Here is a 26,288-nt window from a genome sequence, read left to right as displayed (position 1 = left end):
TGAACAGTGCCTGAGCACTGCTGAATGATGTTTCACCCACACAACATGGAACAGCACTCGCAGCTCTCCCGTAAGCATTTCTCCAAACTGATCTGCTACAAATGCTGCCACTGCTACAATAACCGTCTTCAAGCGCCACTAAATTAGCACCCTCATGCAATGACTTCCTCTAACCGAACAAAATCCAAACGCAATACCCAGAGTTTCAAAGTAATTTCCAACCTGCCCTAAGTTTATGTAATGGCACTCACATGCATGCTTCTTTAAAACTTACACAGTTTTAGCACAACTTCCTCATTATCCAGTCTATAACGAAACTATCTTTTCTTTTTCCTGGAATTTGTTCTAAAAGAGTCCTCGAGCCATTTTTCTATTAGTAACATTATTTTAAATGATCATGTCTACTATTTTCAACCCTAACGTTGGTGTTAAAGTAACTTATTTATGTTTTCTTGTGGTGTATAAATTAATGATAAACAGAGCTACAAATGAAATTACATGTTATATCAAAACAGAATAAATAAAACAGATATCTAAATAAATCCATTCAAAATATTTTCTTTAATAAACTAATGCTTGATCTCAGTTTCCTAGTTGGTTTCTTTAATGACCGTATCTTCTCTCCTGGATCCTCAGAGTCAGAGTATGTTCTAATGTTCACCTAAAAATCTGACTTGTCAACTCGAAGAATGTTTCAAATCTTCATGGCTGCTTTATTTTTAACCGAGGAGAGATAATTATGTTGGAGCTTGCTCTAAGATTTCTTAATTCTAGCGATTGCTTGGCTAACAGTACCAGCAGTAGTCTTAAAGGCTACTGAAATGGCATAAGCAAAAGATTTAAGTACTTAAATTCTTCATAAAGACTGGTGGTATTGTGGAAATATTAAAAGATTTACACTCTATTATCTTCCAGAGCAGAGGTCAACAGCAGGGAGTAAAGCAGCTTACCTCAGGCTAACAGACTCACATCAGAGCTTTTTGAAGAATTGCTGAAAAAATTTATCTTCATTCAAAAGAGAAAAACAAATTATTATCAGGTATTTATTCTCCTGGCTAACAGGAAGCAGTACCTGAGCTAGTGCACAGGTCTGGTCTTAAAAGTCCCAAGTAATATTTGCTGGGAATTAAACTGTCAACAAATCTTTATAAATGCCAAGAAGTACTTACTCAAAAGAACAAACGTGTATTTGAAGAAAAAAACAAACATACATATATATAGACACATACACAACTGTGAGAACTAAAGTAAGACCACCAAGATTTTTGCTGATAATAATAGTAAACTAAACATACAAACAAAATTATAAAATTGAGAAAGGAGAGAAATATGTAAAAGACGAAACTGTATAAATAGTGTAACAGTCCTATGAATTTATATAAAAATTATAAATATTACTACCTTATCTTTCATTCCCACGGTAGGTTGTAATTTTCCATAAGGTGGGAACTATTATCTTGCCTTATGCTATTAATATATAAGACTGGGTAATATTTACTGGTAGGTATTCTATAAATGTTCAGATTAAGATGATGAGGACGACAATGATGGTGACAAAAACAAACAGGCGGATGAAATGCAGCATTTAGGGACCTGGTACCTGTTAAAAGTTAATGAACTGCCATCCCAGAAACTGAATGCTTCCTTTCCAGACTGGTAGTAATAATTGTGAGAGTGGAACAAAAAGATGAGAAACCAAGCCTTGGGATGTCCCACCTAAGCCAGATAAGTCAACACTAGGTCCTCGCCTTAAGAAAATAAAGAAGTTTATCTTTGTCACAATCTAGTTGTTTTTAAGATATATTCAATTACTGGAAGAAGAAATGTCAGGTTCATACTCACCTTTACTAATAGTCTCATAGCAGACTACACATACTCTTGCCTCCTTCTCTAGATACTGCAATTTACACTTCCTATTACAACAGACACCGCAAAATACCTGAAGAGAATAAAATATCAAATTTGATTTTGTTTCAAGCATGGTTATACCTACTGAAGGCAAACACCATTTTTCTGATTACATGACAATCTTTCTAATCATCATAATCATAGGTAATTATTAAAATGATTCTTTTTATTTTTATTGTTTTACTTAAATGAGGTTTCTACAATTTAAAATTGTTATTGACGAGAATTCCTTTAAATCAATTATGCTAATTAGAAGAGAAAAAAACTTTCTTAATAAGTTCACAATTTTAAAACCTTTCTGTCATCCTTTACAACCCCACTTTTTTTTTTTTTAAACTTTTTGGCTGTGCTGCATTGCATGTGAGATCTTCGAATCCCAATCAGGGATCAAACCCAAACTCCATGCAGTGGAAGTACAGTCTTAACCACTGGACTGTCAGGGAAGTCTCCTTCCTTTACAACTTTTAAAAGTAGAATGTTATTCAAAAGAGAAACAGACTCAGATTTATAGAGAACAAACTAGTGGCTACCACTGGGGAAAGTGGGGAAGGGCAAGACAGGGGTAGAGGATTAAAAGGCATAAACTAACAAGTGTAAAATAAACTACTAGGATATGTTGTACAGCACAGGGAATATAGCCAGTATTTTATAATAACTACAAATGGAGTATTATCTTTAAAAATTGGGAATCACTATGTTGTATACTTGAAACTTTCATAATATTGTAAAACTATACTCAATTAAAAACAAACAAACAACACAGACAGAGGGCTTCCCTGGTGGAGAAGGAAATGGCAGCCCACTCCAGTGTTCTCGCCTGGAGAATCCTAGGCACAGAGGAGCCTGGTGGGCTGCCGTCTATGGGGTTGCACAGGGTCGGATGCAACTGAAGCGACTTAGCAGCAGCTGGTTTACATTTGGAGAAGGGAATGGCAGTCCACTCCAGTATTCTTGCCTGGAGAATTCCACAGACAGAAAAGCCTGGGGGGCTACAGTCCATGGAGTCGCAAACAGTCGGACAGGACTGAGCGACACACACACACACACACACACACACACACGCACACACACACACACACACACACACACACACACACACACACACACACACACACACACGACACACACACACACACACACACACACACACCACACACACACACACACACACACACACACACACTGGTGGCTCAGTGGTCAAGAACCTGTTGGCCAATGCAGGAGACACAGGCATCCCTGATCCAGGAGGGTCCCACACGCTGCAGAGCAACTAAGCCCGTGTGCCACAACTCTTAAGCCTGTGCTCTAGAGCCTGGGAGTCGAAACTACTGAGCCCATGGGCTCAGTCGCAACTACTGAAGCCTGAGCACCCTGGAGCCCTTAAGCCGCAACAAGAGAAATCACTGCAGTGAGAAGCCCGCACGCTGCAACTAAAGAGTAGCCCCTACTTGCAGCAACTAAAGAAAAGCTGAAAATGCTGGGGAAAAATGCAACGTTATTTCTATAGGCAAGCCTTAGAATTCACAGACAAGACAGAACACAAATGAAGTCATCTTCAACGTTCTGAACCTCATGCAAGTCAATCTGCTTTTTTTCTCAGTGTTTACCTCAGGTATCAAGCGTAACACTAGCTTGCATAGTAGTCCTGGAATTAAGTATTCAAGGATAAACTGGAATTAAACTGAATTCCATGCATCTGATGTGTTAATGTCAGGGAGAAAATGACACATATTGTTAGATTTCACAAAAATTAGTGTTCCTCATTTCCCAGTATGTAATACCCATGACTGTGATATTTATTCAAACCTCAAGCAATCTATAAAAATGGCAGGGCTTTATATATTTCCACATAAATGAAAAACAATGATTTTAAATTAACTGAATCTTGTAATCATCTATTAATCAGTTCTTCTGTCACATAACATTTCATTTAAAATGCCTCAAAAGAATAAAAGACAAACATTTTCATAGCTTACTTTTCCGCATGCTCGGCAATGATGTCTCCGTTTCGTAAAAGTAAATTTGACTTGGCAGTTCATACAGTTTGGAGCTTCTGAATCAGGAACCCAAGTAGGTTGTTTCTGGCCCAAAACAAGGCCATCTTTGCAAGTGTTTGTAGGAAGAGATTCTTCATTTGCAGTTACAAAACTGGACCCACCTTCAAAATTACTTTCTATATCAATGTAATTAGAATCGAAGCTAACCTGAGGATCAGTCACAGAATCTGTAGTACAGGTGGTTGCGACAATGGTATTTGCTGTCCTAGGTTTACTTTCAGGCATATTTGGAACATCGAGTTTATTTGGTTCCTTTGAACTCCTTGTTCTTGATGGAACACTAAACAATTGCTTAGGCCTGGCCCCTCCAACATGCACAGACTGACTGTTACTATCAGAGGTTGATAATTCATTTGTAATCTCAGACTTACTGCTAGATAACCCTTGTTCAACTGTAACTGTACTTTTTTCGCTTAAAGAAAGGCTACCATTTTCAGCTGTATTTTGTTTATCAATTGTTTCACAAATCATATTAATACCAGGACTTTCCCTAGTAGCTCCTGCTTCAGCATCAAAATATATATTATCAATATTTCCATCATCTAGGCCTTTCATATCTATCTGATTCATTTGAGGTTTTGCATCATTTATATTTTCTTCAAATGATTTTATGTTACTCGTCTGAAGATACTGTTCAGTGAGAAAGGCATCAAGTTCAGCATCACTAATTGGTGCGCCACTTTTCATGCCTTCATCAATGTTAAAGTAATCTAAGTCTTGTCCATCAATATCATTGCTTGAAAAAGTGAGACCTTCACAATGATCAGGAGATTCTGGGGCACTAGCACCAGAAAGCTCTATTTGAGATTCTGCAGCTGTATAAGAACTGCTGTTATCAACGTAATCCATAGATTCAACTCTAATTACCATCTGGTTAGAATCTACCTTTCTATCTCCCATCTTTTCAGTTAATGGCTGATGAAGTATGTTTTTACATTTATCCTGTTTCAAAAGATCAGTCTCCTTAAAAGATTCCCCACCTGAAGTAACTTTCTTCTGTATTTCTTCATGTACAGTCACTGCATCCTGTACATTATCTTTATTTTCATTCTGGGGTAAAAAATCACCATGACCTTTACTGTCAATTAAAGATCCACACAAAGACCCAGGTACTGGAAGACAGGACAATGAGGAGTATGTATTTTCACTTGAAACATATAAAGCTGAAGCAGAATCTTGGATTACATCTTTATTATCATTAAGATCTACATTTCTTGAGTCTTCTTTTGCAGATTCTTTTATAAATACAGCAGTCCTATCTTCCTCAAAGGAAAAGTCAGGTAACTTGGAATTTTCATCTCTTAAATTTGGATCATTTAAGCATAAACCTCCATCTTTTGGAAGACTGCAAGACAAAGCACTTGTGCTGCCTCCTTCTTTTAAGCATTCTGTGGCAGCTTTAACTGGCACCTCTTCCTCCTCTTTTACCAAACAGCCAACAGCTTTTACTAATTCACATGGCTGGTTCTTGTGCTGTGGGTGGTCTTTGGCATCAAACGCTTTGGAACTTTGTTGAGTCAAAGCAGATGGCATGTTAAAATCAGCAACTGGTTCTGACTGATTAGAGATCTTTTTATCCTCTAAATTTTCTTTTTCATTGTAATTACATGAATCTGAAAGTGCTGTATCTACTTTTACACCAAATTCTGTAGTTCCACTGATTCCTCTGTTTTGTAATTCCAAGCTGACATCGTTCTGTTCCTCTCTGACTGCATTATTACCATGGTCTGCTGAAGACACACAGAAAGTTTCCGACACTGAAGATAAATCCAGTCCAGTCAAGGAATCTGCACTAGACTTCAAATCATCTGGCAATAATTTTTTAATATCTTCTTCACTATTAGCTACATGAACTAAATTACCCATGTCACTTATCAGATCACAGACAGGTTTACTACACCGTCCCATATACAGAGGCTGGATTTCATCTGAAGTGCCGCCATCCACAGAAGAAAGGAGATCAAGCCCTGTTACATTTTTTTCATTTTGTAAAGAAGTTAGTCCCCCAAGTCCTTTTTCACTCAGGGCAATCTGATTTGTCTCATAACCTGTTTCTGATGAGACACAACAATTAATGCACTGCTGATCCTTTGGTAGCAATGAAGTTACTTGTGAGGCAGTCAACTCTGAAGAGACTGAATAGTGCTTAGAATCGTATGCCTTTTGTGCATCTTGGAGATAATCTTGTTCATCTAATTAAAACAGGAACATACTGTTAGTGATGAGACCCAAATCAAAATTATTACAAAGATATTATGGTTTCTACAACTTCTAAGCTTGTTTTTTTAGACCAGAGATAGATTACTCTCTTGCAGAATGGTAATAATTCCAGGATTATTTTTATTTGGATTTAAACTATTTGGGGTTTTTACCTTTATTTATGTAGATGTCATAATATGATAGAAACTCTACTTAAAGTAACTCTGTTGCACTATAAAAACCAGACTAAGGAAGAGCTGAAAAACAATCTAACTTCTTTGTGCTGTGCACCAGTTTCCCTGTCTTCATCCTAAGATGTGGAAAACACTGTCTTTCATAGTAATGAAATACCAATTTTATGAAGAACTCACAAGTTGCTTTTAGCTGGTTCATATGCTGGTTTTAAAGGTTTTTTTTTTTTTACCTAAATTTATATCTGGAAAGAAACTTTTAGTTTTCTTATTTCTATGTCTGGCTATTGGTTCTATTCAGTATAAGAATATACTAATTCATTATACAGAGATATGTGAATGTTTTACAGAAGATAACCATGTGACCAAAATTGAAACCATATTTTCTAAGAGTACTAATTACTGACATTTTAAAATTACATTAATGGTACAAACCTGGATTCTGTTCAAAATCATCGAGAAGTCTGTCCAAGTCACTGACTGCTGCTTTAAAGTAATTGTCCATTCTACTTGTAGACTTATTCAGAATTTAATTCTTGTGTGGCTAAAAAATACAAAGTATGATAGTTCCTTTAATTCATTATATTCCTTTAATTCCATGTATTGCATGCCAAGAAACACAGTCAGGGAACAGACACAAATAAAATTTAAGAGTATTGCTTTGAAGAATCTGTGATATATCTGGGGAAATTCCTCTATACATACAAAAATGACATGAAAACAAACTCTTTAGCAATATAACATGTATATATAAACTACTGTCAAATTTAAAACACTCATCTAAATAACTCATGGGTCCAAGAATTCATAGTTGAAAACTAAAAACAGTTTAAGTACCATGTATCAAATAATATAAAATATACTACATATAGATAATACTGCACGTAAAAACTTGTGAGAATCAGTAAAAGTGGCACTTCAACAGATATGTAGAGACTTAGATGCTTAAACTAGGAAAGAAAGAATGGAAACAAGCTAAGAGCAGAAATTAAAGAAACAGAAAATAAGCATACAAGAGAGGTACAAGAAAGCTAAAATTAACTTTATGAATAAAGTAGATGAACCTTTGATTTGTGGCAGGAACTCCACCAAATAAGCCTAAGAGACCTTAAAGGAATCTATCAATGACTAATGGGACAATATAAAAGAACACAGGGGCTAAGCTAAACGCGATCCCACTGGCTTAAATGGGACAAAGTGAAAGTGAAGTCGCCCAGTCGTGTCCAACTCTTTGCAACCCCGTGGACTGTAGCCTACCAGGCTCCTCCGTCCACAGGATTCTCCAGGCGAGAGTACTGGAGTGGGTAGCCATTTCCTTCTCCAGGGGAATCTTCCCAACCCAGGGATCGAACCCAGGTCTCCCGCATTGCAGGCAGACGCTTTAACCTCTGAGCCACCAGGGAAGCCCTAAATGGGACTAGTGAACATCAAATAAATGAGGCCTGACCACAAATCAAATGGATTAAAACACACACACACACCAAGAGAGCATAATGATACTAAAAACAGAAACAAAAAACACCACTCATTAGAGGATTGCTAGGGCAGTAACTCATTACTCTGAAAATTGATATATTAAGAGAAAAGAACTAAGAATTTATTTTGCCCTTTATTTACAAAACGTACTTTAGGATAACAAAATAGCTGCTAAGGAAGAGTTCTTTAGATAAGAATTCCAGTTGATAAATGCAGAAGGATATTAACATTTAAAAAATCATCTCTTCACAGTCCCTAATGCAATAAATGGACTAGGCAATGGCTATCAATGGATGTTAAAACTGTTGGATGAAAGGCTGGTGGGAAACTTTATAACGTGGGATCAGGCCAATACATATGAATCCAGTGATCAATTTCACCATCAATAAATGTGAAAGAACCAAACATTATGTGCTTCATGTGGAAGACATAGAATCACATACAAAATATTCCTGCCTTAAAAAACAAAAACAGTAACTGACATCAAATCTAATCAAGCTTTTAGCACTAACTGCATGTTTACAGGAAATTCAAGCATAGAGGGACAAGTTAAACGACATCATAAGAAAGCAACTAAGACTAAGTGCAGAAGGGGGAACACTTCCAGCAATGTTCCTCAAACAGCTGATAGTGAATGACTTTTTAAGCTTTCAGTCTGTTACAAACTGTTGCTTTTGTAATACAATACAAATTTTGCAATAATATACAAACAAAAACATATATATTATTAAACACATGTGAATGGTGGCCTGAAGTACAGAAAAGGAGAGGGAAATGAAAGATAAAAGACAATAAACAAATGAGAGCGCTTTACTAGAGCCACCAATGATAGTCACCACAAACTGGGGACACGAAGCTCAAAAAAATGATACTTTAAAGACATAATTAAAAAGGTTAGACAGAGCTTAATACAGAATCAAAGAACTGAAGACCTATCTGAAGAAATACCCTCAAATGCAGCCCAGAGAAATAGGGAAGAAGAACATATGAAAAAGAAGTTAACAAACATGGATGACAGAATGAGAACGGAGCCCTACAAGGAGACTAGAGAGCATGGAACAAGAATGCTTGTAAAGATAATGCCAGGAGTTCCAGAACTGATTAAAGACACAACAGATACAGGTAACCCATTACCAAGCAACATAAATACAGCTGACCCTTGAACCATATGGGTCTGAACTGCACAGTTCACTGACATGCAGATTTTTTTCGATAGTAAATACTGCAATACTGCACAATCAGGGTTGGTGGAACCATGGATATGGAAGAACCATGGGCACGGAGGACTGACTGTAGTTATCGAAGAATTTGTGACAGCAGAGAAGGTCAGCATCCCTAACCCTCACATGGTTCAACAGACTGCAAAGAGGAATCCACAGTTACTCTATAGTGAAACTTTGAATCCTGAAGACAGAAGAGACAGAAAGAAAGGGTCATCTTCAAAGAACAATTAATTATGCTAGCACAAGGTAAACTTCAGAACAATTCTCAATAACAATGGTATGTCATCCTAATTCATTTAACTGTATTACTTCTATTTCCATTTTTAAATTGTGGTTATACCATACATATACAAAAGTACATGAAAACACACAACACCTAAAGAAATAAAAGGAACTTGGAGGAAGGGATAATATAGGAAGAAGAAAACATCAAAGAAACTTACATTCTCAGAAAAAAAGCAACTCAACTATGAAACAGCAATAGGAAGCCATACATAAGGAAGATATGAAGAAAAAACTAATCATGGAAATTGATAGCAGAAATCTAAAAATTCAAGTGAGGATTACGGGATGTACTAAAAGCAGTGCTTCAAGGGGTTTTTAATAGTATTAAGTGCATATATTAAAAAAGGAGAATGATCTAAAAATCCATACGCTAAGCTTCCATCTTGGGAAATCAGAAAAAGAGCAATTTAAGGCCAAAGTAGGTAGCAGAAAAGATAAATAAAATACATTAGAGCAGAAATCAGTAAGTTAAAAACAGGAAAACAGTAAGAGAAATGAAGAAAATCACTGAAAACAAAAACTCTTTACAAAACTAAAGTTGATAAACTAGGCTAGTTTTAAAAAGAGAGAGATACAAATTACCAATATCAGAAATGAAAGAGGGGTCATAACTACTGATATCATGGACACTTAAAGAAAAATAGAGGAATATTATGAACAACTCTATATCCCCAAACTTGATCATTTCAATGAAATGGATCAATTTCTTGAAAAACACAAACTACCAAAATTCACACAAGGAGAAACAGGATAACCTAAAGTCCTACATATATTAATGAAACTGAATTAATAATTAATAACCTTCCACAAAATAAGTCACCAAATCTAGATAGCTTCACTTGTGAATTTTACCAAACATTTAATGAAGAAATGATCCCAATTCTCCAAAGTCTCCTCCAGAAAACTGAGACCAGCATGACTCATAACACCAAACCATAAAGACATTACAGGAAAGGAAACTGCAGACCAATGTAGCTTATGAACACAGAAGTAAAAATCTACAAGGTATTACCAAACTGAACCCAACAATGCATGAACAGAATTATACACAACCACCAAATGGGATTTATCCAGGTATAAAGGTGGGTTCAACATCTGAAGATTAATCAATGTAATGTACCACATCAACAGACTAAAGAAGAGTTATCAAACAATCATACTGACTGATGCAAAAGAAAAACCATTTGACAAAACCCAACACTCATGATAAAAACTCTCAGGAAATTATGATTAGAGGGGAACTTCTTCAGTTTGGTAAAGAATATCTACAAAATATCTATAGCTCCTTCCATGGACACATCAAAACTACTATTTATCTTTTAAATATTTATTTACTGTGGCTGCGCCAGGTCTCAGCTGCTGTATGCGGTTATCTTCATCTGTTGTGGCATGCAGGATCTTTTAGCTGTCGCAGGCAAACATAGTTGCAGCATGCGGGATCTAGTTCCCTGACCAAGGATCAAACCCAGGCTCCCTGCTTTGGAAATGCAGAGTCTTAGCCACTGGACCACCAAGAAAGTCCCAAGATTACTATTTAAAGAGCAACCACTGATGAGAACTTGCAGAAAAAATCTTCTATAACCTAATATAAAGAAGGAACCACAAGAAGATGGGCAGGAAAGGTGGAGACATGGTACAGTCAAGGCACATACCCCTGGGTGGGTGACCCATAAACAGCATAAATGATTGCAGAGGTTCTGCCCAAGGAATGAGAAGCCTGAGCCCCACAGCAAGTTTCCCAGCCTGGAGGTCCTGCAACAGGAGGACAAGCCCTCTAAACATTAGGCTCTGGCTTATACTCAAGAGAGCCAGAGGGCTGGTAGAAACTTAAGTGTTCACACAAAATCACACATGCTCTGAGATCCAGGGCAGAAGCAGTAACTTGAAAGGAGGCTGTTCAGACTCACTTGCTGATTTCAGGAGACAACTGGGACTTACCCTGGGGACACAGATGCTGGCACCAGTGATTTTGAGGAGCTCATTCTACCATGTGGACACTTGTGATGACAAGCATCCTTCTGGCTTATTAGCCACAAGATCTGGACCCAAGCAACAACAGGCCAGCATCAGCTCCAGGACATCCCAGACCTCAAAGCCACCCATGTCATGAAATAGCCCCACCTACCAGCAGGCCAACACCAGCCTCAGAACCCAGCTTTGCCCACTAATGGGCCAGTACTAGTTCTGGGCCAATCAGCTCATGACCGAGCCCTGTCCACCAGCAGCCCAGCATCAGGACTGGAACACCCCAGGCCATACAGCCAGCCATGCCAGGACCTGCCCCTGCCACCAGCAGCTGGCAGCCTTCACACTACTTAGAGCTTGGCAACCAAACCAAAGAAGAGGTCAGCCACACCTACCAGGATGCCCACAGCAGTCATCCCACCACAAAGGAAGGGCCCCTGCAGTCCACCCAGAGCACACTCTCTAGAGCACATAGGTCTGGGGATGAGAGGGCAGTGGGTGCGGGACACCACAGGACATCTTCTACATAAGGTTTCACTAGTCCAAGATCAGGAAGTGTAACCAACCTACCAAATACAAAGAATAAGGCAACAGAGGAGTATGTCCCAAATGAAGGAATAAAAGAAAACCCCAGAAGAAGAACTAAGTGGAGATAAGCAACCCACTTGATATAGAGTTCATAGTAATGATCATGAAAATGCTCAAAGCACTTGGTAAAAGAACAAATGAACACAGTGAGAAATTAGTTTGTAGCAAAGAATTAGAAAATATAAAGACCCAAACAGAGTTGAAGAATATAATAACTGAGAGAAAAAAATACACTGGAAGGAATCAGCAGTAGGATGATACAGAAGAACAGATCCGTGAACTGGAAGACAGAGTAGTAGAAATCACTCAAGCTGAACAGGAAAAAAAAAATTAAGGAAAAAAAAAAAAGACAACTTAAGAGACCTCTGAGATGACATTAAATGTACTAACTTTACATTAAAGGAGTTTCAGGAGAAAAAGGAGCAGAGAGAACATATTTGAAGACATAATAGCTGAAAACTTCCCAAACCCTGGGTTTGGTGATGACCAATGACATGAGAAGGCAATGGCACCCCACTCCAGTACTCTTGCCTGGAAAATCCCATGGACGGAGGAGCCTGGTGGGCTGCAGTCCATGGCATCGCTAAGAGTCGGACACGACTGAGTGACTTCCCTTTCACTTTTCACTTTCATGCATTGGAGAAGGAAATGGCAACCCACTCCAGTGTTCTTGCCTGGAGAATCCCAGGGACGGGATTCTCCGTCCTGGAGAATACCTGGTGGGCTTCCGTCTATGGGGTCGCACAGAGTCGGACACGACTGAAGTGACTTAGCAGTAATAGTAATGACATGAGACATGAAAGAAAAATTGGTAAGTTGGACCTTATAAAGTTAAAAATATCTGCTCTGAAAAAGACACTGTTAAGAAAATGAGAAGACAAGCCACAGAGTGGATGACAAGAGTTGCAAAACACATAAGTGATAAAGGACTTGTAACTAAAATCCTCAAAAAACTCTTAAAATTCAATAATTATTGGGTTGGCCAAAAAGTTCGTTTGGATTTTTCCATAGCCTGAACTTTCTAGCTTCCCCAGTAGATAACAATCCAATTTAAAAACGGGCAAGAGTTCTGAACAAATATGTCTCCAAATAAGAAAGGAAATCAATCCTCAATATTCATTGGAAGGAATGATGCTGAAGCTCCAATACTTCAGCCACCTGATGCAAAGAGCCAACTCATTGGAAAAGACCCTGATAGTGGGAAAGACTGAGGGCAAGAGGAGAAGGAGGCAACATGGGGTAGATGGCATCACTAACTCAACAGACATAAGTATGAGCAAGCTCTGGGAGATGGTGAAAGACAAGCAGGCCTGGTGTGCTGCAGTCCATGGGGTCACAAAGAGTCAGACACAACTGAGTGACTGAACAACAACATAAAGCACAGGGAACTCTGCTCAATTCTCTGTAATAACCTAAATAGGAAAAGATTTTTAAAAAGAATGGATACATGTATATGTGTAACTGAATCACTCTACTGTACAACCAAAATAAACACAATTATTGTTAATCAACTGTTCAGTTCAGTTCAGTCACTCAGTCGTGTCCGACTCTTTGCAACCCCATGAATCGCAGCACGCCAGGCCTCCCTGTCCATCACCATCTCCCAGAGTTCACTCAGACTCACGTCCATTCAGTCGGTGATGCCATCCAGCCATCTCATCCTCTGTCGTCCCCTTCTCCTCCTGCCCCCCATCCCTCCCAGCATCGGAGTCTTTTCCAATGAGTCAACTCTTCACACGAGGTGGCCAAAGTACTGGACTTTCAGCTTCAGCATCATTCCTTCCAAAGAACACCCAGGGCTGATCTCCTTTGAAATGGACTGGTTGGATCTCCTTGCAGTTCCAGGGACTCTCAAGAGTCTTCTCCAACACCACAGTTCATAAGCATCAATTCTTCGGTGCTCAGCTTTCTTCACAGTCCAACTCTCGCATCCATACATGACCACTGGAAAAACCATAGCCTTGACTAGATGGACCTTTGTTGGTAAAGTGATGTCTCTGCTTTTGAATATGCTATCTAGGTTGGTCATAACTTTCCTTCCAAGCAGTAAGCATCTTTTAATTTCATGGCTGCAGACACCATCTGCAGTGATTTTGGAGCCCCAAAAAATAAAGTCTGACACTGTTTCCACTGTTTCCCCATCTATTTCCCAGATGCCATGATCTTCGTTTTCTGAATGTTGAGCTTTAAGCCAACTTTTTCACTCTCCTCTTTCACTCTCCTCAAGAGGCTTTTTAGTTCTTCTTCACTTTCTGCATAAGGGTGGTGTGATCTGCATATCTGAGGTTATTGATATTTCTCCTGGCAATCTTGATTCCAGCTTGTGCTTCTTCCAGCCCAGCGTTTCTCATGATGTACTCTGCATAGAAGTTAAATAAGTAGGGTGACATTATACAGCCTTGACGTACTCCTTTTTCTATTTGGAATCAGTCTGTTCCATGTCCAGTTGTAACTGTTGCTTCCTGACCTGCATACAAATTTCTCAAGAGACAGGTGAGGTGGTCTGGTATTCCCATCTCTTTCAGAATTTTCCACAGTTTATTGTGATCCACACAGTCAAAGGCTTTGGCATAGTCAATAAAGCAGAAATAGATGTTTTTCTGGAACTCTCTTGCTTTTTCCATGATCCAGCGGATGTTGGCAATTTGATCTCTGGTTCCTCTGCCTTTTCCAAAACTAGCTTGAACATCTTGAAGTTCACGATTCACGTCCTGTTGAAGCCTAGCTTGGAGAATTTTGAGCATTACTTTACTAGCGTGTGAGATGAGTGCAATTGTGCGGTAGTTTTGAGCATTCTTTGGCGTTGCCTTTTTTGGGGACTGGAATGAAAACTGACCTTTTCCAGTGCTGTGGCCACTGCTGAGTTTTCCAAATTTGCTGGCATATTGAGTGTAGCACTTTCACAGCACCATCTTTCAGGATTTGAAATAGCTCAACTGTAATTCCATCACCTCCACTAGCTTTTGTTCGTAGTGATGCTTTCTAAGGCCCACCTGACTAATCAACTGTACTCCAATATAAAATAAAAGTTAAAAGGCTTCTCTGGAGGCTCAGTGGTAAAGAATCTACCTGCCAGTGCAGGAGACACACGTTTGACCCCTGGTCTGGGAAGACCTACATGCCATGGAGCAACTAAGTTTGTGCTACAACCATGGAATGTATGTTCTGGAGCCCAGGAACCACAAATACTGAGCCCACACACCACAACTACTGAAGCCCACAAGCCCTGGGGGCCGTACTTTGAAATAAGAGAAGCCACTGCAACGAGAAGCCCACGCGCCACAAAAAAGAGCCCCTGCTCACTGTAAGTAGAGAAAAGCCTGCACAGCAGTGAAGACCCAGCACAGCCAAAGTAGAAATGACGTTAGTTTTTAATTTAAAAAAAGATATAAAATTTTGAAACAAAGATATGATAAAATGCTGAACATCATTTATCTTTAGAGAACTACAGATTAAAATAATACAATATCATTTTGTATCTCTCACAATGGCTGAAATTCAAAAAAAACCTGACAATACCAAATGCCCCAAGGATGCCAAGCAGCAAGAACTTTCATTTAGGAATGCAACATGTGCAGTCACCTTGGAAGACACCTTGGCAGTCTCTTCTAAAACTAAATATGGTCTTACCATATGGTCCAGCAGCAGTAATACTAGGTATTTACCCAACTGATTTAAAGGTTTATGTCCACACGAGCACTTAGATGTGAAAGTTTATAGCAATGTTATTCATAACCGCCAAAATGTGGAAGCATCCACGATGTCCCTCAATGAGTGGATAAATAAACCTTGGTACGTCCCTGTAATGGAATATTATTCAGTGATATGAAGAAACATACTATCAATACACAAAAAGATGGAAGAATTTTAAATGGGTATTGCTAAGTAAAAGAAGTCAGTCTAAAAAACATCTATGTACTACTATAGGTTTCTAATTTTATGATATACTGGAAAAGGGTAAAACTAGAAAGACAGTAAATACATCAGTGATAACCAGTGCTTTGGACTAGGGGAGGACTGAACAGGTAAAGCAAAGTGGATTTTTTAGAGTGGTGAAATTATTCTCTATAATACTATAATAGTGAATACAAAACATTAAGTGTTTAATACCCATACAACTTCGTAATACAAAGAACAATCTCAATGTATGCAAATTTAAAAAATATTTAGAAGGCTCGAGAACTCAGATGGAATGCAGAATTTGGAAAAAAAAAAAAAAAAGGTCTAAATGCATTATGAATATATAAAACAACTATGCTGAAAAGGGTGGAAAAATAAAAGTTCTACCTTGGGAAATGAGTGGAGTCTAAAAGCAACACAAGCATTATACTCTAGTTCAGGGATTCCCAACCTCCAGGATCTAATGCCTCTGGGGTAGAGCTGATATAATAATAATAAAACACAGAATAAATGTAATGCACTCGAATCATCCTGAAAGCACCCTCCCCAGCCCGGTCCATGGAAAACTTGTCTTCCATAAAACTGGTCCCTGGGGCAAACCACCCAGAGGTTGGGAACCGCTGCTCTAGTTGATAAAACTGTTTCTCATGGGGGTATGGGTTAATTCTGAAACCACCATACACATAGGCTAGAAATGAAATTAAATAAATGGATGGCTGATGGTGGGAGCAAGGTCTCCCACTTTTAGAAGGAAAGGTTATAGATAAGTTAAGGGGAAGAGCTAGAATATGATCCATATGATAACAAATTTGAGTTGGAGACATCAGAATAAATTCATGTTCACCTTAATATGGACACAGGTGGTTACACATTTGTAATAATTTTTTACTTGAAATATTTATAGATATTATCATAAACCCATTTATCTCTTGCTCCATCAGCTAAAAGGGCCTAAAAGCAAGACAATCCTAGTGGCAACAAACACACTAGTGCCTGTGTGTTTCTTCAACAAAAGGAACCAAGGTTCCTTGCAGAAATGGCTGACGCTAAGACTGGGACAGGAAATATACAAGAGCATGGAGTATCTTATAATGCCAGAAAGTAAGGAAATGCATGTGCACATATGGTGCACACACACAATGAAGGAGGTATGTCAAAATGTGCTTCCCACTCAGTCTTTTTCAGCAACTACTAGAAAATGTACTTTGCCAACATGAAGGTAATAGACACCAAGGAAGAAAGACCTGACATCCTGGAAACAAGCTGTCCACCACAGGGGAGAGACAAAAGAAATTCACAAATGACCATAAAAGGTCACTTCAGGAAGACAGCTGTGCAACAGGCCTAGAGAGCTACCCATCAAGATGGAGGCAGGGTGACAGGAGAGATGCTGTAAACAAACATATTATCTGACATGTGTGAATCTACCAAAGATTTACATCTTGTCTGAAAGTTTGTTAACATATTAAAGATAAAAAAAGATATATTTAAAAACCAAGATAATTTTAACTATAGGAAAAACACAAAATTATATAAGAACATATCATTATAATACACTACCTAGCTCAGCTGTACAAAATATTTACATGGCTAAATGATGTGTGCTGTGTGCTCAGTCGTGTCCAACTCTTTGGGACCCTTTGGATTGTAGCCCGATAGGCTCCTCCCTGGTGGGCTGCCATCTCTGGGGTCGCACAGAGTCGGACTCAACTGAAGCGACTTAGCAGCAGCAGCAGGAGGCTCCTCTGTCCACTGGATTTTTCAGGCAAGAATACTGGAGTGGGTTGCCATGTCCTCCTCCAAGGGATCATCCCAACCCAGGGATGGAACCTGCAACTCCTTGTCTCCTGCATTGCCAGGCAGATTCTTTACCATTGAGCCACCTGGGAAGCCCCTAAAAATTAACATATAATATGCAAACATAAAGGAGAGAAGTGCGGTGTTTAAATGTGGAGGTTGGTATAACAAAACTAAACTCCCATCTTCTGTAATAGGAAGTTGGTAAATAATATCTAAAACTTACTTGTTTGTTTACTTTGTGGTAGGATGGGAGTAGGGGAGAGAGAGAGCTGTATAAGAAAGCACGTTATTTAAAAACCTAGAGGTGAAAAGAGTTGAATTGCTGACTGTGGGGCAACATTTCTCGATAAAGGTTCTGTGAGATAATTAACCCTTAATGCCTGAGGCATCCACTCTATGTAATGAATTAACATCTCTCCTATGCATCTGAAGTGTTACTGCAGTTGACCCTTTAACAGTGGGCTACAGGAGCTGACTCTTCATGAAGTTGTGTATAACTTACAGTTGGCCCTCCATATCCACAGTTCCTCAGTGCCTGAAATTCCTCTGTATCCATGGATTCAACCAAGCAGGATCATGTAGTATGTAGTATTTATTTACTACTGAAAAAACTCAAGGTCCATGAATAAGTGGACCTGCAGTTCAAACTTGGGTTGTTCAAGGGTCAATTGTAGTTATAAATCACCCTTGGGGGAACTGAGAAAACAGTCAAATTATTTTCTGTGTTTGTGATTCCGCTGAGGAACACTTAGAAAAGTTGCTTCTGCTTTTGCTTCTGCAGAGTAGGATTTACGGGAGAGGATGAGGGCAGAGGGCTGCTTTTCATTATAAGTCTTGTAGTATTATTTGACTTTTTAAATTATGTACAGGTAGCCTTTTGATAAATATTACATTAAAAATAAACATAGCAAAAAGTAATGAAGGAACTCTGAATACAAAATGTATTAAAAAAAATAAAGTGCAGAACTGAAAGAAACAATTCTCATTAGAAAAGGCCAGATAATTTTTCTTAAAGAATATAGAATTTATTAAGTAATACTTAATAAGGAATTTCTACTTACAAAGTATTTCTAAGTAGCAATACTACTAAGCACTATGTTCTTTAAGGCACCTAAAAGATACCCAAAAAGTAGGATAATTAAATCATAATCTAATAATTTATAAAAGGTATGATGGGTGTGTGCTTAGTTGCTCAGTCATGTCCAACTCTTTGCCACTCCATGGACTGTATCCCACCAGGCTCCTCGGTCCATAGACTTCTCCAGACAAAATACCAGAGTGGGTTGTCATTCCCTTCTCCAGGGGATCTTCCCGACCCAGGGATCAAACCCTGGTCTCCTGCACTGCAGGCAGATTCTTTACCATTTGAGCCACGAAGGAAGTGTGATACTGAAATCTTTTGACATGAAATCTTATTAAACTGCACATACTTCCCATTTCAATCAAATTTATTGTGCCAGTAATCCACCTTGTAGAGAAGACACAAAAGAAATACAAGATATACTGCCTATTCTAAGGAATTTTATTTACATGTGCATAATAACCTGTTGTAAGTAGGATCTTTACTCACTTGGTTATTTACGTACACATAGTTTTACAAACAAGTACTTACAGTATTCAGTTTTACAAAAATGATTTTTAAAAATCTCTTCATGAGTGAAACCAAATTGGCAACAACGTGGAAGATTTGTCAGAAAACAAAAAAACAACAGTAAGGAGGCTCCTGAAATGGTTCAAGTGAGAGATGATGAGAGTCTGAACTGAGACAGATTAGACAGAAAGGAAACAGATATACAAGTGGCTAAAGAATGGTGACTTTTGGAGAGTGAAAATAAGGGAGAAAGCTAGGATTAGCTAGGTTGCCATCACAATGAGTAGGTGGCCCGCAGTGAAGTGAAGTGAAGTGTTCAGTCATGTCTGACTCTTTGTGAGCCCATGGACTGTAGCCCACCAGGCTCCTCCATCCATGGGATTCTCCAGGCAAGAATACTGGAGTGGGTTGCCATTTCCTTCTCCAGGGGATCTTCGCAACCCAGGGATCAAACCCAGGTCTCCCACATTGCAGGCAGACGCTTTAACCTCTGAACTGTAAGATCAGTTAGGTGGCCGGCAGTACCACTGACCATAACGGGCAATACAAAGAGGAACGGGACTAAAGGAAAACAAGAGTTTACGTTTAGACTGGTGTTTGAAGTACCTTGAGACTGTCCTGGGGGAGATGTCCAATGGGTAGTTGAATGTAAGGATCTGGAATGCAGGAGAGAGGTCTGAGATAAAGATTTGGAAATTGGCAGCACATAGCTGTTAACAGATGAAATCACCTAGGAAGAGAATACAGAAGACGACAGGAGCCTGACATCAGATAACTAAAGGTCACAGCTGGTGTTCCTAAAGCCACTCTGAAAGAACTTTGCCCAGAGTTCTATGTACTTCTATAGAAAAATATCCAATATATAATGTTAAAAGACAAAAAAAAGAAAAAACCAAATTATAAAACCTCATGCATAGTACAAACTCATTTTTACAAATAAGTTGTAAAAAAAAAAAAATGATAGTATTAGCAAAGGCACAACGAAAAAAAAATACAGAGGAGCAAAGACCAAACTATTAATAATGGTGTCTGAGATTATGTAAGCTTTTCATATCTATATGTCCTTATAGTATTTTTTAACAAAAATATACTACTATAAATAGGAAAAAAGTTAATTTTGTTCCTTTCCTTCAAAAAATGATAGCATGTATCCTTATAATATAAAAAGATATTACAAATCTTTTAGAAAAACACTTGGACACTGGACCATAAACAGGCAAAAAATATGAACAACTAGTAAAATTAGGAAAAAAAATTCAGTGTACAGTCCACACTATCAAAGTAACACGAATTAAAATACATACCTTTGGCTGCCTACTAAATCAGAATACAATCTTTCTATTAATAAAAGCACACATGGTTGGTAAGGGTCTGATAAAAAGAGCATCACAGACCCTGATGATAAGAAGTAAACCGGTATACTCAGTCAGGGGAACATACCGAAAGACTTAAGAAAGATTCCTAAGATTTGATCTAATAATTCTCATTCCATAAATTCAAGAAAATAATTCAAAACGACTAAAACTATGCAAAGATATTATGCCAGATCATTAATTAAAACAATCTAGACACCAACATTAGGACATAAAAAGTTATGTAGACATCAAAAGTGATGTTTATGTCTGTCAAGACTTTTTAGGTACATACTCTATGACCTAGCAATTCTATGTCTAGAGAAACACTAGTACTATGCTCAAGAATACATCACAAAGAACTTTCAATGTTGCAGTGTTTGTAATAGTGAAAACTGCAAAGAACCTAACAGCTCATCGATATGAGAACGATTAAATCAGCTTTTTCAAACTGTGGTCTGAGGGCCCCTAAAAACCAAATCTTTTGTCAGGGTGAGGGCTTTCCTGTCCAAATATTTATCTGTGCAAGGATGGATTTTCTTAATACGCTTCAGCTTAAATAAGGTAGCACACCAAATGAGATTCTACTTGTCTCCTATAATACCAGATGTTAAAGTGATTTACAAAAAATGTAAAAAAAAAAAAAAAAACCACCAATATTAAAAAAAATACTTTAGTTATTTTAAACATATATTATTAATATATAGTTAACTGGTTTCTTGTTAATTTTAAATGAATAAATAAAAAAATTAATTTTCAGTTTCAATTTCTAAAGTAGTATATATTCTTCATTAGAAAAACAAAAACTCTATTACTCCTCAATAATTTTTAAGAGTAGAAAGGGAACCTGAGACCCATTGGATTAAATAAATTGTGATACTTTCATATTATCTAGCATACTAGGGGATGATAGTTAACAGGGAATTCAGTTTTACCTGTAATATAACTATTTCAAAAGACAGTTGGTTCATGTTATCAGTTATGATTTTGTAATCAAAATCATAAAGTTATATTTATGAAGTTTTTTTTAAATATGGGGAAATGCTCAAAATATAATTTTAAGCAGGAAAAGTGGGTAATCCAACTGTATAGAAAATCTCATCATCTTCATTAAGAAAATGCCATGGGGAAAAGACTCAAGTAAAAAGTCAAAATTAACTATTGTTGATTACCTTTAACTGTGGAATCATAGTTGATTATTTCCCCTTTTCCTTTATTTTATTTTATTTTTTTTCTTTTTTTTTCTTTATTTTAATATTAAAAAAAAAAAATTTTACACCAAACATGCAGTTTAATATCCGGGGGAGAAAAAAAGGAAAGAAATTAGGTGAAAAATTAGTTCTACTAAATCAAACCACTAAACTTCTGCCAATTCAAAAGACAAGCTCAAAACAATAAATTAAGGAACCTAATTCGATCAAGCTGCCTATTTTGTCAAAGAAAAAAATAGTTATCAAATGTGGGGGCTAGAGGGTGCAAAAACACCCTCAGTCTGGAATATAATAATAGGCAATCACAGTAGTACAAATGAAGTTAACACTTTAAAAGTTAGATCACCTTTTATAAATTTTCAAAGGTACAAAAGAAAACGTAGACGGGAGGAACACCACCGCGTCCTTCGGGTCTAAAACGACGAGAAAAATGCCTGGGTGCGGGAACAGGCTTCGCTAGAGCTTGGGCGGCGATGACAGATCGGTCTGCGGGGGCCGAGTCCTTTCGGCGTAGAGGCTGCCACTCTCTTCCGGGGAGCGGCAGCCCCTCCGGGATGCGCTGCACCCCAGCCCCGGCCGGACAGGCGGCCCAGGGGTACGGGGGGCGCTTCTCCCTCCACCCGCCGCGGCCCCAGGGGGTCGCTCCCCGGGGCAGCGCCGAGCACTCCGGGCGGCCCAAGTGGGTGGGACCCGGCAAACAGTCGCCGTGATTGCCACCCTAGCCTGGTCCGGCCCTCCAGGCTTTACTGAGGGGGCCGCTGGGTTTGAGAGTGCTGATTTCCCAGCCAGTTTCAGGGGGCTCGGAAAAGGAATGGTTCCTGGGGCCCCAAGGCTCGGCCCCTGGAGGCGCAGAAGGGCCAGACCCAGCGCCTAGCGCAGCGCGACCAGCGGCCACCCCGCCCCCTCCGTGAGGGCAACGCGGGTGAGGAGAAGCCAAGAGGCCTGTAACAGGGAACTCTTACCTCCCCACACCCCTGCGGAGCTCTCTGATGACCTACGGAGACGCCGCGCGGAGAAGTGAAGGGCGACCCCGGCCGGGAGTCCAGGGAGTACTAGACGTCGGCTCAAGGTTTGTTTCCAAACCCTATCCTCCGCGACCGGGGAAAAACACAAAGCGCAGGCGCAGAAGAGGCTTTCCTCTGACTCGCACGCCCCCTCCTTCGGCGTCCGCGGCCTCCAGTATCGCAAGGCGCCTGCGCTCTGCGATGCAGGGGTCTAAGCCCCGGGCCCCGGGCTTCTTACCGGAAATGCCTGAGGAGGCTCTGGGGTCTCGCGAATGCCGGGAAAATCGGCCGTAGGTTGGGAGCCGGTTTCTCACTAGAGGCCTTCGAGCCGGGATCTGGTAGTGACCGGCGTCATTGTCCGGCTTCTTTTGTCCTTCGCTGACCTGGACGCAGCTCCCCCCGCCCCCCGCCCCCAGCCTCCTGCGTCCTCCGGCCTGTACTGGACACACCCGCCTGCTGGGCAGCCAACCCGGCCTGCTCCCCCGGCCCCCGGCGCTGCTGTTATCCCGGAAAACCTCACTTTTTTTTTTTTTTTTGCTTCAGACTAGTTTTGCAACCACCCCACCCCGCCTCCTCCTGGCAGCAACAGAAATGCTCCTAACCCACTGCCAAGCCTTAAGCCCTCCAGCTGACTGGCCATTCCCAAGGGCTCTCAGTTGCTTTAGTTCTGCTTTTCTGTCAGTGGCCACGAGAGCAGCTGCCTCTTCTGTCTGAAAACAAAAGCTAACTAATCTGGAGAAGTAAACGTCAATCATGTGATGTATATTTGGGCTTCTTTGAGCTTTACTATTTTCACCACCAATTTCCTATAAATTTAAGTGAGGGAAGAAAAGACATCTATTTGGGTGCAGAGTACTACAGACTAGGGGAAATAATCCATCGGTGGCCAAAAGGTTTTAATTTCGCAATTCATACTCGTCTTTCAGAAGTTTCAAGAACTTTAGTATCTCAGTATTTCCGTCTGATGTAAATTTGTGGTGAAAGATTTAAGAATCAAGATTCAAATCTACAACTTGGACGTATGGTTTGTGATCTTTCAAAGATACTGCATCTTGATTTTTCTAAACTCTGAAGTGAAATTGTGTAGGTTTAGCTCAACAGTGAAACGTATTGATTTCTTAAAATAATTTAGTGAGCATCTGCTATGTGACAGACACTGCTTTAAGTGCTTTGCTTAGATTATCTCATTTAATCCTAAGAATAATTCTGCCAAGTGTGGTGTGCATTTTCTCTACTGTGTGTATGCTGTTGCTCCCAGATAAATAAAAAGAAGTCACTAACCATTATAGAAACAGTCTTACAGCAGAGATGCATGTATACAAGTGCCTATTTGAGACAGAAGTATTTATATTGCACAATGTGAGGACAAAGACTAGAAATAGAAAACACTAAGACCTTAAACAGATAAATGGGAAAAGTGTGGACATGAACAGTCAATTCACAAAATAAGAAATGGGTACTGCATATTTTACTAATGTTCAAACTCATTAATAATGAGAAGACAAAAGAGACATGTCCCGTGGATCTAATTAGTTTGTTTACTTTGTGAGTAAACTCCATTGGTGAGCATAGAATGAAATGAGCACTCATGCACTGTTGGGGATATAAATGAGGACAAAAATTTTGTAAAGGTACTTGTCAACTCATTTCAAGAAATGTTCACATGACCTAATTAAGTAGCTTTTCTTTTGGAAATTATAAGGATATATTTCAGAATACGAAGATTTAGATGAGTAACACTAAGGATAATATATCAAAAACTCAAATACCTTTCACATACAGATTGCATTTTGTATCACATTTATTTGTTTATGGGTGTTTCCTCTATAAAGTGCATTTTGCTAGGAGTTGTAAGGATTATAAAGATGGATAATTTATGATTTTTTCCCTGAAGAAGTTCACAATCCATTGTGTTATTCTTTCATTTATTAACATAAACAGCTGAAAGATTGCTGCAGTATAGTAAAATTACAAGAGCTCTGTGTAGATGCTTGGCCGACTTTTCTTTGTTGGTTGAGATAAAGAAATCTACACATCAAATGCAATGCCAGAAAAAATATTAAGGAAAAACAGTCCCTGGAAAAAGTTGAGTAATAATTACTGAAATATTTTCACCTAAAGAGTCTAGTTTATAACTAAATGGACTCCGGAAAAGCCATCATCCTAGTTCTGACATATTTGGTTAATTTATTCCTTAGACTAGTCATTACTTGGCTCATCACCAGTTTTTATTATTTTGAAAGGTAACTAGAATCTTGATTATTTTAAGTGGCTTAGATTTCATTGTAATTTGAACTTCCAAAGGCTGTTCCCTTTTCATAAGTAAACTGGGTGGAGAAAATACCAGAAACATATAAAAATAACTACTATAATTATTCATTTGTTTTAAGGCTGGTCTGAGACTAACAAGCAATTTTTAAACTAGGGATTCATTGCTCCAAAATACAGAATGTGACCTGCAACTGTTAGTTACTGATTAGCATTTAAGTGCTATATTGCCATGCTAAAATACCAGTGTTACAAGGAAACAAGCTGAAACATCTTAAAAAAAAAATTGTCGGCTAGTTAGGACCAGTTAGATCAGCTATTCAGAACAAGGGCACCAATGAAGAAATAGTTATCATTTTGGTGATCATGACAGCTAGTTTTTAAACATACATAGAAAACATTTGGAAGGAATTCCACTAAAATATTAACTCTGTTTTTGGAAGGTGAAATTATGGGTGATTTTTCCCTCTTCTTTCGAGTATTCCATTATTTTCCAAGTTTTTTTTTAAATAATGAGGATGTATTACTTTCATAATCCAAGAGGAAAAATGGAATAGTTCCTTTTAAAAAGAATTGCTGAATTCATAACTGAGCCAACCAATTACTTTATATTCATTATGCAATCTCTGCATATAATATATTGCATGACTATGAATCATCAGAGAGAAATATACCCAAAATGATTGATGAGCACTTGTATCTGGATACTGTCTTAGAGGTGATACATGGTACAGTCCTGCCCAGAGCTCAAGTCGGATACAGCTTCAACATCATGACACAGGCTTTCTTGTTGAGGGCGTCAGAAATCTTTACCAAATATTTCTAGTTCTTATCTCTTCTGGACATGTGATGGCAGAGTACATTCTGGTTCCCTTATGGTTGAAGAGGTCCGGGTGAATGATTCAGGCTGATGAACGGTGTGAAGTGACATGTGTCTTCCTAGACTGGATATTTTACTCACCAATGTGTGGTCAAACAGGTGATGGCAAGACTGAATATCGACATTTTAGTAATCAGTGAACTGAAATGGACCGGAATGGGTGCATTTAACTCAGATGACCATTATATCTACTACTGTGGGCAAGGAAATGGAGAAGGAAATGGCAACCCACTCCAGTATTCTTGCCTAGAAAATCCTGTGGACAGAGGAGCCTGTTGGGCTGCTGTCCATAGGGTTGCACAGAGTCAGACACGACTGAAGCGACTTAGCGTGCATGCGTGCATTGGAGAAGAAAATGGCAACCCACTCCAATGCTCTTGTCTGGAGAAT

At 38.9% G+C, this 26,288-nt stretch overlaps 1 protein-coding gene across 8 annotated transcripts in view; it reads right to left on the bottom strand.

The window, feature by feature from the left end:
• The window catches only part of ZFYVE16 (zinc finger FYVE-type containing 16), a 51,619-nt gene extending 28,453 nt beyond the window's left edge, over positions 1–23,166 (bottom strand). The window contains exons 1-5 of one of the 8 annotated variants that reach the window (XM_061424285.1): positions 22,989–23,166; positions 19,790–19,913; positions 6,791–6,899; positions 3,885–6,157; positions 1,843–1,939 (exon numbers count right to left, since the gene is read on the bottom strand). In XM_061424285.1, the coding sequence (XP_061280269.1) occupies positions 1,843–1,939; positions 3,885–6,157; positions 6,791–6,860 (2,440 nt within the window). In that variant the 5' untranslated portion in view covers positions 6,861–6,899; positions 19,790–19,913; positions 22,989–23,166. The other 7 variants (XM_061424289.1, XM_061424284.1, XM_061424287.1 and 4 more) reach the window with 7 other exon arrangements.
• Positions 23,167–26,288: the final 3,122 nt, after the last annotated feature.

The sequence above is a fragment of the Bos javanicus genome, chromosome 7 (genome assembly GCF_032452875.1).
Source record: "Bos javanicus breed banteng chromosome 7, ARS-OSU_banteng_1.0, whole genome shotgun sequence".
NCBI lineage: Eukaryota > Metazoa > Chordata > Mammalia > Artiodactyla > Bovidae > Bos > Bos javanicus.
The sequence above is the reverse complement of the archived record's forward strand: the minus strand, read 5'-3'. Positions and strand labels throughout refer to the sequence as shown.